The sequence below is a fragment of the Solanum tuberosum genome, unplaced genomic scaffold, assembly GCF_000226075.1.
Source record: "Solanum tuberosum cultivar DM 1-3 516 R44 unplaced genomic scaffold, SolTub_3.0 scf00092, whole genome shotgun sequence".
NCBI lineage: Eukaryota > Viridiplantae > Streptophyta > Magnoliopsida > Solanales > Solanaceae > Solanum > Solanum tuberosum.
Window position 1 is genome coordinate 250,453 of NW_006239019.1, and position 12,267 is coordinate 262,719.

General features: G+C 33.4%; 2 protein-coding genes across 3 annotated transcripts; both read left to right on the forward strand.

The window, feature by feature from the left end:
- The first annotated feature begins 394 nt into the window (after positions 1–394).
- LOC102590196 (uncharacterized) lies at positions 395–4,981 on the forward strand. 2 transcript variants are annotated; one of them, XM_006347616.2, is made up of 6 exons: positions 398–542; positions 1,398–1,768; positions 1,907–2,123; positions 3,468–3,587; positions 3,681–3,793; positions 4,238–4,981. In XM_006347616.2, exons 2-6 carry the CDS (start codon positions 1,407–1,409, stop codon positions 4,449–4,451), a joined length of 1,026 nt encoding a protein of 341 aa, XP_006347678.1. In that variant the 5' UTR covers positions 398–542; positions 1,398–1,406; the 3' UTR covers positions 4,452–4,981. The 2 variants fall into 2 exon arrangements, with proteins under 2 accessions (XP_015164385.1, XP_006347678.1); XM_015308899.1 differs by lacking the exons at positions 3,468–3,587; positions 3,681–3,793; positions 4,238–4,981 and adding an exon at positions 2,383–2,507 and having other exon boundaries at positions 395–542; positions 1,907–2,289.
- A 2,093-nt stretch (positions 4,982–7,074) lies between these two features.
- Positions 7,075–8,553, forward strand: LOC102588571 (cytosolic sulfotransferase 15-like). The gene has a single exon (XM_006347790.2). The coding sequence runs from the start codon at positions 7,371–7,373 to the stop codon at positions 8,412–8,414; it is 1,044 nt and encodes a 347-aa protein (XP_006347852.2). The 5' UTR covers positions 7,075–7,370; the 3' UTR covers positions 8,415–8,553.
- The last annotated feature ends 3,714 nt before the right edge of the window (positions 8,554–12,267 follow it).

Below are 12,267 nucleotides of genomic sequence, written 5' to 3' on the forward strand. Positions count from 1 at the left end.
TTGGTCCACGTGGCACATTTTCCTTCCAATTTTACCCCTTCATACACCAACTTGCTTGGTGGGGGAAAATTATATTCCATGAATTATGCTTATGCAAATTCTTTTTTTTTCCCTCTCTCTATTGACTTTACTAAATACACCTTATATTCTTGATTTTGGTAATAAAATGGAGGCTCTTTAATTGTTACACGAAGGGTATTATAGTCAATTTTATTATAAGCTTTCGTTTTCATGTGGACAAAAATAATTGTGATGATAAAAAAAGTGGATAAATTTATAGCCATGGCAATTTACAATACCACTGCCGCTTGCCTCTGTTTCCAGTAACTGTGAGTTAATATATTGCAAAAAAAAAAGAAAAGGGAAATATTTATATATATATATATACACTTCCAAGTTGCAAAGGTCACTTCTTTCCAACACATATAATCTTCTCCTAAGCTAAGAAGAAAAATCCTATCTTTATTTCCACTTGCTTTCTCCTATAGTTTTGGCTAATTTGGGAAAGTTTTCTTCCTCATTTTCTTGCAATTTTCAGAAGGGTAAGTTTTTTTTGTTTGGTCTTTAAGTTTATGGAGGTGAATATGGGGTTGTTGATTCTTGAGCTGGTTTTAGTGCTTTTTGAATGATTTCAGTTATATGTGTGGTTTTGCTGGTTGAAGTTTTGTTCATAAATTTGGAGAAAGGGTGTTCTTTTCAAAAAAAGAAGCACAAAGACTTCAGCTTTGGGGTTTGATCTGCCTATGAGTTTGTTTTATCATGATTTATGGTTGAGTTAAGTTGATCAGTTCTGTTTTGTATTAGAACTTTAGGAGCTTCTCTGAATTATGTTTTTTTTTTTCTGAAATTAAAAGTTCCTACCATCTGTTTACTCTCTCTTATTTTTTTTGGCTAGGATATCTGGATGGAGGTCTAGATCTCAAATTTAAAGTAACTTGTAATTGAAATTTGAGATGAGAGTTTGCATCTGTCTGTTTTAAATATTGGAATAGAGTTGAATTGACAGCATCCTTATTCTTTTCATTGGGGGTGAGAGTAGGGGAAATGGGGAGGGGACTACCAGGCGGGGAGTCGAACCTCACCAACAAAGTGAAAGTTGTAGTCAATCAACTCTGATAGTTCAGATAGTCAACAAACTCAGCTACTAAAATTCTTGAATCGGCAGTATCAGTTTCTTGGGAAATACGGAAAAAACTAGGGGAAATAAGATGATTATCTTTGTGTTTAGTTGTGTTAAGATTTATGTGGACTTGGTGTATGTTGAACTTGCATTTATCTACAGCTGAGAAATGAGATGAGTAACTTTTATCAAGCTTGGGGTGGGGTTGGTCATTAAGCTTTCTCAGTTGTGTTCTATCTTGATTTCTCAAATTTTACCATGATTACTATTCTACCAGGTTAATCTTATGGAGTGGTTTTCTCGCGTTGATGATGGTGATGTTGTTGTTCCTAAAAGCTTTGATGGTTTTTCACCATCTTCTGATAGCTGGTCACAGTGGGATTCAACACCCTTTGGCAATTTCAAGTCAGAAATGAAAAGGAACAATATAAGGTCATACGTTGGAGCTGAAGATTGTAAAGTGATCGGGAATGGCGTATCTAGTGATGTTGACATGAAAAACTTTGGAATTCATGAGGAGCCTTTTGATAATGCAGCTAACCAAGCTTCATACTGTGATATGGATCAATGGTCCTCATATCCACCTGAGCAGCTGGAATTTCATCTTGATAACTTTACCTCAATCGATCAGTTGGATGATGTGTTCCTGTAAAGCTCTTAACTCTGATGAATTTTATTTGGTTTCATTCTATTATTGAATTCGTTGACCAATAGTTGTGGAGTTCGATGGAAGAATTTGTCATTTTTCTCAAATGACTGATAGAGTTCTTATGTTCCATTTTGCAGAAGTTCCTTACTCAACGAAGACTGTCCAACTGGAATGGATGCATCTGATGAGTCATCAACAGATTCCCGTTGCAGCATGCTGCTGGATGATGATCAAGTAAGAGATATGACGAGCAACGCTTGTGCTGGTACTGCCAAATATTTCTCTGCACATGCTTTTACTTCACCAGTGGATTGGGAGGGGCAAGAAGTTAACAATTCTTATTTGCTGAAAAAGGTGATGCTTTTGTTCATTTTGTTTCTGAAGGGCATGAATTTTCATCTAACAACTCCAATATGTGAAGCTGGAGTTGAATCATCAACCCCAGAAGAACTTAAAGACTTCACTGCATCTATATTATGTCATCTGAGAGCTCTAGAGGGACCAGCCGATAAGTTAATTGGTCCGGTGTATTATAATGAGTTTCAGTTCATTATGATGTCTTACATGAAAAGATTTTTGGCTCACTTGGAGTTTTAAATTTGCATTGAGGCAGATGCAGGGAACAATCCAGGTTACTTCTCATGCTTTTTGGTGGAAGGAAATTTTGGGAATATTTCACCTGCATTCAAGCAGGGGCGAACCTTGCATGATATTTGAGGGTTGAACTAAAATTTGAAGGTAAAATATCAGAATTATCCTAAAATCTCTAGAACACAAATTTGAATTTTCTCTTTCCTGGGGAATTGAGGTTGGAGCAGCTACCCTTCTTTCTGACCTATGGAGGTCTGTCCCTACTCTAAAGACGGCTTGTAACAGTGTCGAATTGTGCAAACCTCATGTCTGTGGGTCACTTTATTTTGGATACCGAGGGAACCATGAGCAGAATAATGTTTGAACATGTTTGCTTGTAAATGGTTTCGATTTTCTAGTACTATTTGAACTGTCCATTTGTACCAATTCAACCAAGTTGAGACAGATGCCATGGTATAATTCTTAAGATAAGCTAGAGCTGAGTTTTTCTGTTACAATTTCTGAGAGGAAAAAAGAAAAGATATGGTTGTGTTGAATTCATCTCTCTCATTATATCATACTTTTTGAGGCAAAATCTAAGTTGAGATCATTTCTGTGTGAGTTTACAAGTTGTCTCCAAGTGATGAACATTTTTAGCTTTTAGTTTCTGTTAGCTGATAGAACAGTCTAATGAAGTATGATCTTACAACAACTGTTGTTGAACTCAAATGACCATTTAAGTTCTCTTTGGGGTTTTTCTTTTAGTTTTTGGGTGTTGATGTGTTTGTGGGAAGGGGAGGGAAGTTTGGTGCAGAGTTTTGAGTTTAGTCTTTGTCCCCTCTATTTTATTTCATAGGACTGGGCAGGTATAGGTGCAGATGTAGGAGGAGACTACTATTTGTTTTGGGTTTTGGTTTCATGGGAAGTTGTCGAGGCATGTGGGGGACATCATAAAGGAACTAGGCAGCTGTCTATACATATTTTTGGATTTTTATCTGATGGTAATTAGCAGAAACATATGCACACACATTTATTCTCATTTTGTATAGTGTCTTTTTCATTTCAACTATTTGTAAGCTTTCACCTATCTGAGTTCTGAAGTCTAAATCATTGAAATTTTATTCTCAGGCACCACAAGCAGAGGTTGCCGTAAAATTGGAGCATGATAAAGGAGATAATAAAGTGAGTGACGAGGAAATATCCATGGAGGAATCCGTCCTACAGCACCTAGAAAATCTCACATCTCAGGTAGTGAAGGTTTTAAGTTTTGGGTTTACCATTGTAATATTGTGGTCAAATGGCCAGGTTTACTGAATTTGTGCTTGTCCTGATACCAAACAGCTGACAGAGGAAACCAGAATCTGCTTCCGGGATTCTCTATATCGTCTTGCAGGAAATTCAAAACATGATGCATGTCAAAGTAGGAATGCTATGCCAGATCAAGATTCTACGTGGTTAGTGCGCATGCTCAATTACTTTCATTGATGGACTAGAGTCTAGAGCTTGTTAGTGAGTTGTTACACATGATGTTGTAGCTCATGATTAGGGAAGACTATAACAGATGTATTTCTGTAGGCTCTGCCTGGTTGAAGATCATTAGAGGAATTATATCTTTATTTTGTAAAATCTTCCAGTACTTCTTGTACTTCCTATACTTAAATTGTGTAAAAAGCTTTCATTGTTTTGTGTACTTTCTATGCTCAAAATTTCACCATTGTCTATTGGAAATGAAAAAATAAATGGAAAAAACAGTGGAGAGCTTTATTTGAAGCCGAAATACACCAAATAATTCAAGAGGGAAAATGCAGTATGAAAATCTTGTCATCATTAGATGGAGGAGAGTATTGGTATTCCTGTATTAATGTGCATTATTTTCTCATACTGGAAAAAAACATCAGGTTCAACGAGGAAGAGACTACAGAATCGCGGACGAATGTTATTGACAGAACTGTCGCCAACTTTTTGTTCAGCAACGTTGAGTTTGGTGCCTCTGAAGGCTCATCATTGGACTTTACAGAAGCCACCAACATAAGACAGCATTCAGGAGGCGGTATGTTATGGAATATCTCAGCAGGTTCCTCTGGTTGTGATGCCCCTACTTTTAGCGGATAAACAATGCACTCTTCACTCTGCTGGGCACTACTACTTTGCATCCTAGTTCTTACATTTCGTTCAAGATATTATAGCATGGTCGTCTTGCATTATCTAGCCTGACCTTATCCAGCTATGTTTTGACGAAAGCTTGTATAGTAGGCGTGATTAGAGGCTAACCATGTTTACTTCCGTGTCTGCCAGCTGATCAATAGCTCCTTTCATATGATAGTCGCCTTCCGAGCTCCAAGAGGTCAAGAAGACTGTTTTGTGTAGGTAGGTAAAAAGGGGCGACTGTTGAATCCTGGCATTTCTTTAGACTTCCACGAGTAATGTAAGCAGCGTTCGAAACGCTGCAAGGAGCCCTGTTTTTTTCTTTTAGGCTCCAGACATGTTAGTCAGAGAAAAAAACTTTATTTTTAGAATTTTGTAAGCAGCTAATATTTTTCAATTTGGGTAGCTTTACCAACAGTTGTTTATATCTTTTGCTACTTAAGAGCTTTATATGAGCAAACAATATGAGACCAATGCAAGGTTTGTTGCGAGTATTATATGGTTGTTAAGCTAATTTCTGATTGTTTGGTTGATGTACTTGCAACTTCATAATATTGGGTATACTTGTATTAGTAGTTGCTGTAGGGTAATATAGGCATTTAAACTGATGTGGCAGTGGTACAGAATAGTTGTTTAAAGAAATCTATCAAATATATATAATTTCTCCGTCCAACAATAGTTGTTTACTATACTATTTTGGAATGTCTAACAATACTTGTCTATTTTATAAAATTAATGGATAATTTTACACGTAGTTTTTCTATTACATTTTTAAGATATTGTATTTATTATATTCAAAGAGTGATAAAGTAAAAAAAGTGTGTAAAGTCAATAAAGGACAAATATTAACACTTTGAAATTCACATTTGAGTTTTCGTACTACTGGTCTCCCAACCAATTGCAGATCCCCACTGCATGTATTTGATCGGTTTCGTACAAAGTTGTTAAGAGGAAATGATAAAAATAGTCTTTTATTTAATAGTATGAAGTATTTTTTAATTAAAAAAGAGGAAAGTTTTATTAACATAAAAAAGTTTCACCAAATTTTAAAGTATGCAACCAAAAAAATTATACTAAACGCTACAAAAAAGAAGAAGACAGAAGTTACACCTAAAAAATCCGTCTTTAGAAAGTAGAAAAATTGTTCAAATACATATTTTAAAGGACGTTATCTGCCTCTAAATCTGTCATGTTTTTCATGCGTATTAAGTTAATTTTAAAGTATGCAACCAAAAAAATGACAGATCAGTCTCTAGAAAATAGATAAAAAAATTGTTCAAATACATATTTTAAAGGACGTTACCTACCTCTAAATCTGTCATGTTTCTCATGCCTATTAAGTTAATTTTAAATATGCAACCAAAAAAAAAGAAGACAAAAGCTACACCTAAAATATCAGAAAATAGATAAAAAAATTTGTTCAAATACATATTTTAAAGAACGTTACCTACCTTTAAATCTGCCATATTTTTCATGCGTATTAAGTAATTTTAAAGTATGCAACCAAAAAAAATATACTAAACACTAAAAAAAATGTCAGAAGTTACACCTAAAAAATCAGTCTCTAGAAAATAGATAAAAAAAATTGTTCAAATACTACCTCTAAATCTGTCATGTTTTTCATGAGTATAAAGTTTCCAACACATAGGCCATACCGCATCAAAAGCTGTGGTGCAATACAGTTTAGGGCCGAGCCAACTTAGAGTCGGGATTTTCCCAAATAAACACTAAAAAAAATAATAGAAATTATTCCTAAAAATTCAGACTCTATTTAATATATATTTCTTTCGTTCATTTTTACTAGTTACTGTTTGACTTGACTTAAATATATTTATTAAAAAAATAATTATTAATGTAAGTATTTTACCGTTCCTACTAATTAATGTTTAGTATTAGGTCTTGGAAAATAATATGAAAAATAGCGTTTAATGCTAGGGGTAAAACACGAACAAAATAATTATCTTTTTTAATATGTCAAAAATGATAAATAAAAATGAGAATTTATTTTATGAATAAGTGACGAGTAAAAATAAACTGGGTAGTATTTTAAAGGACGTTACCTATCTGCAAATCTGCCATGTTATTTCATGCGTATTAAGTTGACAACACATAGGCTATACCACATCAAAAGATGTGGTGCACAGTGGCCAGCTTATATCCAATGGTTTCATTTCGGGAAAAATACATGATTAAAATTATTTTTTATATAACGTAGATATTGAACCTCTTTGGATTAGTTTGTGTGTTTACTTTTTTTTCTCGAACTTCTTTAGTGAATTTTGGCTCTGCCACTGATACTATAGGTATGGTTGTTCGTTCTTTAATAGATGTCTAGACTTCGAGGCTTAAATATTAAAAAATCCTTAGTAGCGAAATTATGTCATGAATGGAACCAACTAGGGATGTCAAATGAACGGATTAAGTGGATTAGCTATAATTGGGCTATTTTTGACGCCCCTAGAGTCGGCCCTTCACAAATTTGAACTAGTCGACCCCACCACTTCTATTACTAGCTTTCATTTTTACTTCTATTACTAGTATTACATATCTAGTTCTATTTTCTTATGCAAAATCAAATCCTTGCCATCAACGCACAATGATGACAGGATTCACAAATTCTATCAACAGCCAATTCATCACTAAAAAAACAAAACAACAAGAAACTCTAAGTGAAGAAGAGCTTGATGAGTTTCTTACTTGTCTTCCCAAATAAAAAGGATGGACAACTTGTGTTTGAAGCCTTAAATATGAAACATAGCAAAGCTATGTCCCGAATGGAGCTCTTCACAAATCTGAATTAATCGAACTTCAATACTATAAAAATACTGCGGACCACATCTATTACTAGTATTTTACTATATATGTAGCTCTATATTCTCATGCAAAATGAAATCCTTGCCATCACAACACACAAAAATGACAGGCACCACACATATCTTCAACAGCCAATCGATCACTGGAAAACCAAAACAACAAGAAACTCTAAGTGAAGAAGAGCTTGATGAGTTTCTTACTTCTCTACCCAAAGAAAAAGGATGGAGAACACCCAATTTGTTCCTCTTCCAAGGCTTCTGGTGTCAACCCAAGGAAATCCGAGCCATAATTTCTATACAAAATCATTTTATAGCTCAAGATACCGACGTGATACTCGCCACCATACCAAAATCCGGCACCACTTGGCTAAAAGCACTCACATTCGCCATTGTTAACCGGAACAACTTCAATGTTCACCATAATCACCCTTTGCTCACTCACAATCCTCATGAACTCGTACCCTTCCTCGAGTACAAACTTTACGCTGATTCTAACCGCCTCCCTGATCTCTCCCTCCTTCCTTCTCCGAGGATTGTCGCTACCCACGTACCTTTCGGTGCATTACCCGATTCAATTAAGACCTCAAATTGCAAAATTATTTACATTTGCCGGAACCCTTTTGATACCTTTGTATCAATTTGGCATTACCTTTGTAAAATCAGGCCTGAATCTCTGGGTCCTCTTCCAATTGAGGAAGCATTCGATTTGTATTGCAGGGGAGTTACAGGGTATGGTCCTTACTGGGACCATATGTTGAGTTACTGGAGAGAAACTGCACCAAACAAGGTGTTGTTCTTGAAATATGAAGAGATGAAAGTAGATACATGTAATCAATTGAAGATATTAGGTGAGTTTTTGGGGTTTCCTTTTACAGAGGAAGAGGAAAAAGGAGTAATTGAAGATATCTCAAATCTTTGTAGTTTCCAGAATATGAAAGATTTAGAGGTGAACAAGAAAGGGAAAGGAGCAATTTCAGTCTTTGAAAACAGAGATTTGTTCAGGAAAGGTGAGATTGGGGATTGGATGAATTATTTTACACCTTCCATGTTTGAGAGACTTTCCAATGTTATGGATGAGAAATTAGAAGGCTCAGGGATTACCTTCACAGTCAGTTGACTGTACAAATCAAGGCGTGTTTGGTACGTGGAATGAGAATAATTTCAAAATAACTTTATTTTGTTAGTATTTGATTTGAGTGTTAGTTAATCTATGCTTTTTACTTTTATTATATTGTTATTATGTAAGAATGAAAAGTTTTAAGGATCAATTTGTTGTATTGTCATTTTTTTTAATAATCACATTCTATCCTCTAAATTTATATTACAGCAAATATATTTTACTTAGATAACTCATGATCAAACTAATCACTTTTTAAGATATATTAAAAATGATTTCCATTATATTTATACATTAAGAACCAAATGGAACCTAAGCCCCATACACTAAGAAACCATTTTGATCATTATCTCGAGCTAAAAGAGACTTTAAGTATGAGAATCATTAGATATTTCAAACTAGAACTAATTCTATACAAAATTAAACATATAATAATTACGCACAGGCAGCCGTGTTGAACCTGCGGAGGTAGAAACCGGAGAGCTTCTACAGATCGGACAACTCCCACTCTTCTGCAACCATTCGTCAACACAATCGGCGTGAAAACAGTGATGACATTCCGGTATACAACGAACGGAATCCTTCACACAATATTCACACAAGCATATTGCGCATGTATTCGTATCACTAAACGAACTAGGCAATCTCTTACTTTCACCCAACACTACTTTGGGGAATGACTCTATAACCGGCCGATCCAATCCGAGGAAGTAGCTATAGATGTTGTAGTTATTATTATTAGTCTCATTTGAAGAAGGCGATGATGATGGCGTAAAATCTCCGGCTAATTTTACACGAAGACAAGCGTAGGAGGCGAACATGATGATGGAAATGAGAATCAAAATGCCGACGGCAATCGCGATGCCGTAATTGAGACTGATCCCAGAATCTGCAGGTAAGTTAAATATGGACATTTTTTTTTTGTCTGTGTGAATTGTTCAGGTGTGTAGCTGCAAATTAATTGAAGAAGAAGAAAATTAGGGGAAGAAATAAATGAGGTTGGGTACATGTTGTCACAACCAAATAAATGATACTCCCTCCGTCCTATTTTATATGATGTACTTTGATTTGACACAAGCTTTAAGAAAAATGGAAAGACTTTTAAAACTTGTGGTCAAAAATGAATAATAGAAATTTGTGTGGTTGTAAATCATTTCATTAAGGGTAAAAAAGACATTTTATAGGCAAATTGTTACTTAAAATAGAAATGTGTCATTCTTTTTGGGACTGACTAAAAAAGAAAGTAAGTCATATAAATTGGAACAGAGGGAGTAGTAAATACTAAGATACATATTGCAAAGGCCAAACACATACACAACCCCTCAAACTTGCCCTCATTTTTTATTTTGACAATCCAACTTAGCCTTGTTCCATTTTAACTTTTAAACTCCATTTTTATGTACAATTTAAACATTTATACTATTTTTTATGATTTGTTTTTTTTTTATGTTCTTCAATAGCAATTTCTTATTTTAAAAAAAATAGATGTGTGCCTGTTAATTTTCGTAAAAAAATTAAACATTCGCGAACGAACATAAAAATTTTTCAAACAATAATATTATTTTTTGATATTTCTCTATATTTTTGCATGAAAATAAATTGACGGAAGTTCTTTGATTTTCTTTCTTAAACATTCAATTAAATTAAATAACACTACTTATTTATTTTTTCTTATCATCTAGGCTATCTAAATTTAACGCAAATACTCACTTTTAATTTTTAATATAAATCAATACGAATAAAAAAATCCATCTTCAAAAAGACTCGACTGACTTTGTTAATAACACTACTAAACAAAGACTCTGATTCATTGCTAATAACACTACTAAACAATGTTAAAACTCGACTGACTTTGTTAGGTTGTCGGTGATTTTAAGAAGAAAACCAACACAATTTCGTCGGTTATTTTTCACACAAAAAATACATAACACTATTAAAAAGAAATTATTATTTTTTAAAAAGAATTATTTTTTGTTAATTTTTATTTTTTAACTAAAATTAACTGACACATGTCAATTTAAAATAAGAAGTTGCCATTGAAAATATATATAAAAATAAAGAAATCATAAAAATAATATTTCGTGTTAAAATGAAACATAAAAAATAGAGTTTAAAGGTTAAAATGAAACAAGACTAAGATAAAGTGTCAAAATGAAAAATATGAACAAGTTAGAGGGGTGTGTTTGGCATATTGCAAATTTGCAATGTTCATCATGTGCATTAGAAATTACACAGTCTACAGTGAGTTTGAAAATGAGATCCAGGTCTACATTGGGAATTGGGCTTATAGCTTAAGAAGAGGAGGAAATTCTGGGACCGAACAAAAGTGTGAATTGATTCCATTTTTTTAATGACCGTGATGTTCGAGCCTGTACAGGATATCTGTCACCTCCTATTAGCAATGGAAATATCAAATAACTCTATCTAGCAAGACGGCTAGAACAAATGAGAGTTTTTTTTTGTAACTTTGATTTCATCTTTAACTTACCAACTTCCATCAGGATATTTTGTTATCCATTATCTCTCTATATGTGTATATATTTATGTATACATATAAGATAATGAAAACAAAGTTAAACAACATTACTTTCTTATATCAGTTGACGAAGCCGATCAGCGGCGACGGTGGCGGCCCGTGAAGTACGTGCCTATCTTTCCAATTTTAAAATTAGAGTGGAAGTGTTTTTTTATTTATAAACTTATTTCTTTTCTAGCTCTTTAGTATGTTTGAAAAAAATTCTTTCATTTTTTTTATTCATAAGATAACTTTAAAGATTACTAAATCAAACCTCATTCACACCAAAATATCAAATAGTATAATCATTTAATATCTTTAGCCTAAAATATACGTTAAGAAACTCAAATCGTGACTGATGCAATTGAATTTCCCGTAAGGTGGTTGAGATGGATTTATTTGGCATATAATTAGTCTATCTACCTATATTGTTAAACATACATATCTTAAGCTTGCTCTACTTAGTCGACTCATTATGGTGTTATAATTGGTCACATGCCACTTCGATTCAAATTAAGACATTTTACTTGTAGGATCTGGTTAATCTCTTGTAATATATGTTATCATCTTGTATTCCTAAGATACTTAGAACAAAAATTTGAAGACTTGACAAGAAACAATAAAGTTTAAAGAATATTTTCAAAATTAGAAAAGTAAAACTAGTAGAGAAAATAGAATCATAAACATATTAGAAATAATATACAAAATATTTTTCTCAAAGAAAGAAAATCGAGCCCACTGAATGCACAGTGTCCTCGTAAGGAAATTATTCCCCTCAAGTACCCGAGGTTAATGAAATATATCCTCCCAGGATAGAACGATTTTACTCACCGGTGTATCGGTACCTAAAATCACGGTGTCAGCGAACCACTTAACGGCAGTAAAGTATACTTAGAATACTAGATTTAGTAGTAATAGGAGAAGTCCAGAAAATTGGTTCTCTTAAAATGAGAGGAAATCACTCAATTTATATAAAACAAAGGGTAGTGTGAAAAAGTTCTTATTGTGCTTTACCAGAAAGGTCACAACCTTTTGAAAAAGTCACAATTTTTGAAAACATAGAAGTATCAATGTTGGACTAGGAAATGATCTAAAATTTATAAGAAAAATGTCAAAACCAAATTCCGTAAAAAAACACTACAATTCTTAAGTAGTTATAATAGTTAGATTCTAGGAATAAACAAATAAAATTTCAGGCATTAGAAATTAAAAAAATACATAAAAGCGTTAATATAAAATAAATAAGAAAAAAAAACTTTAATTAAAGACACAAAAAAATAAAACAAAATAAAAGAAGAAAAAAATTAGTAGACTAAAGAAGAAGAAATAATGTCGTTA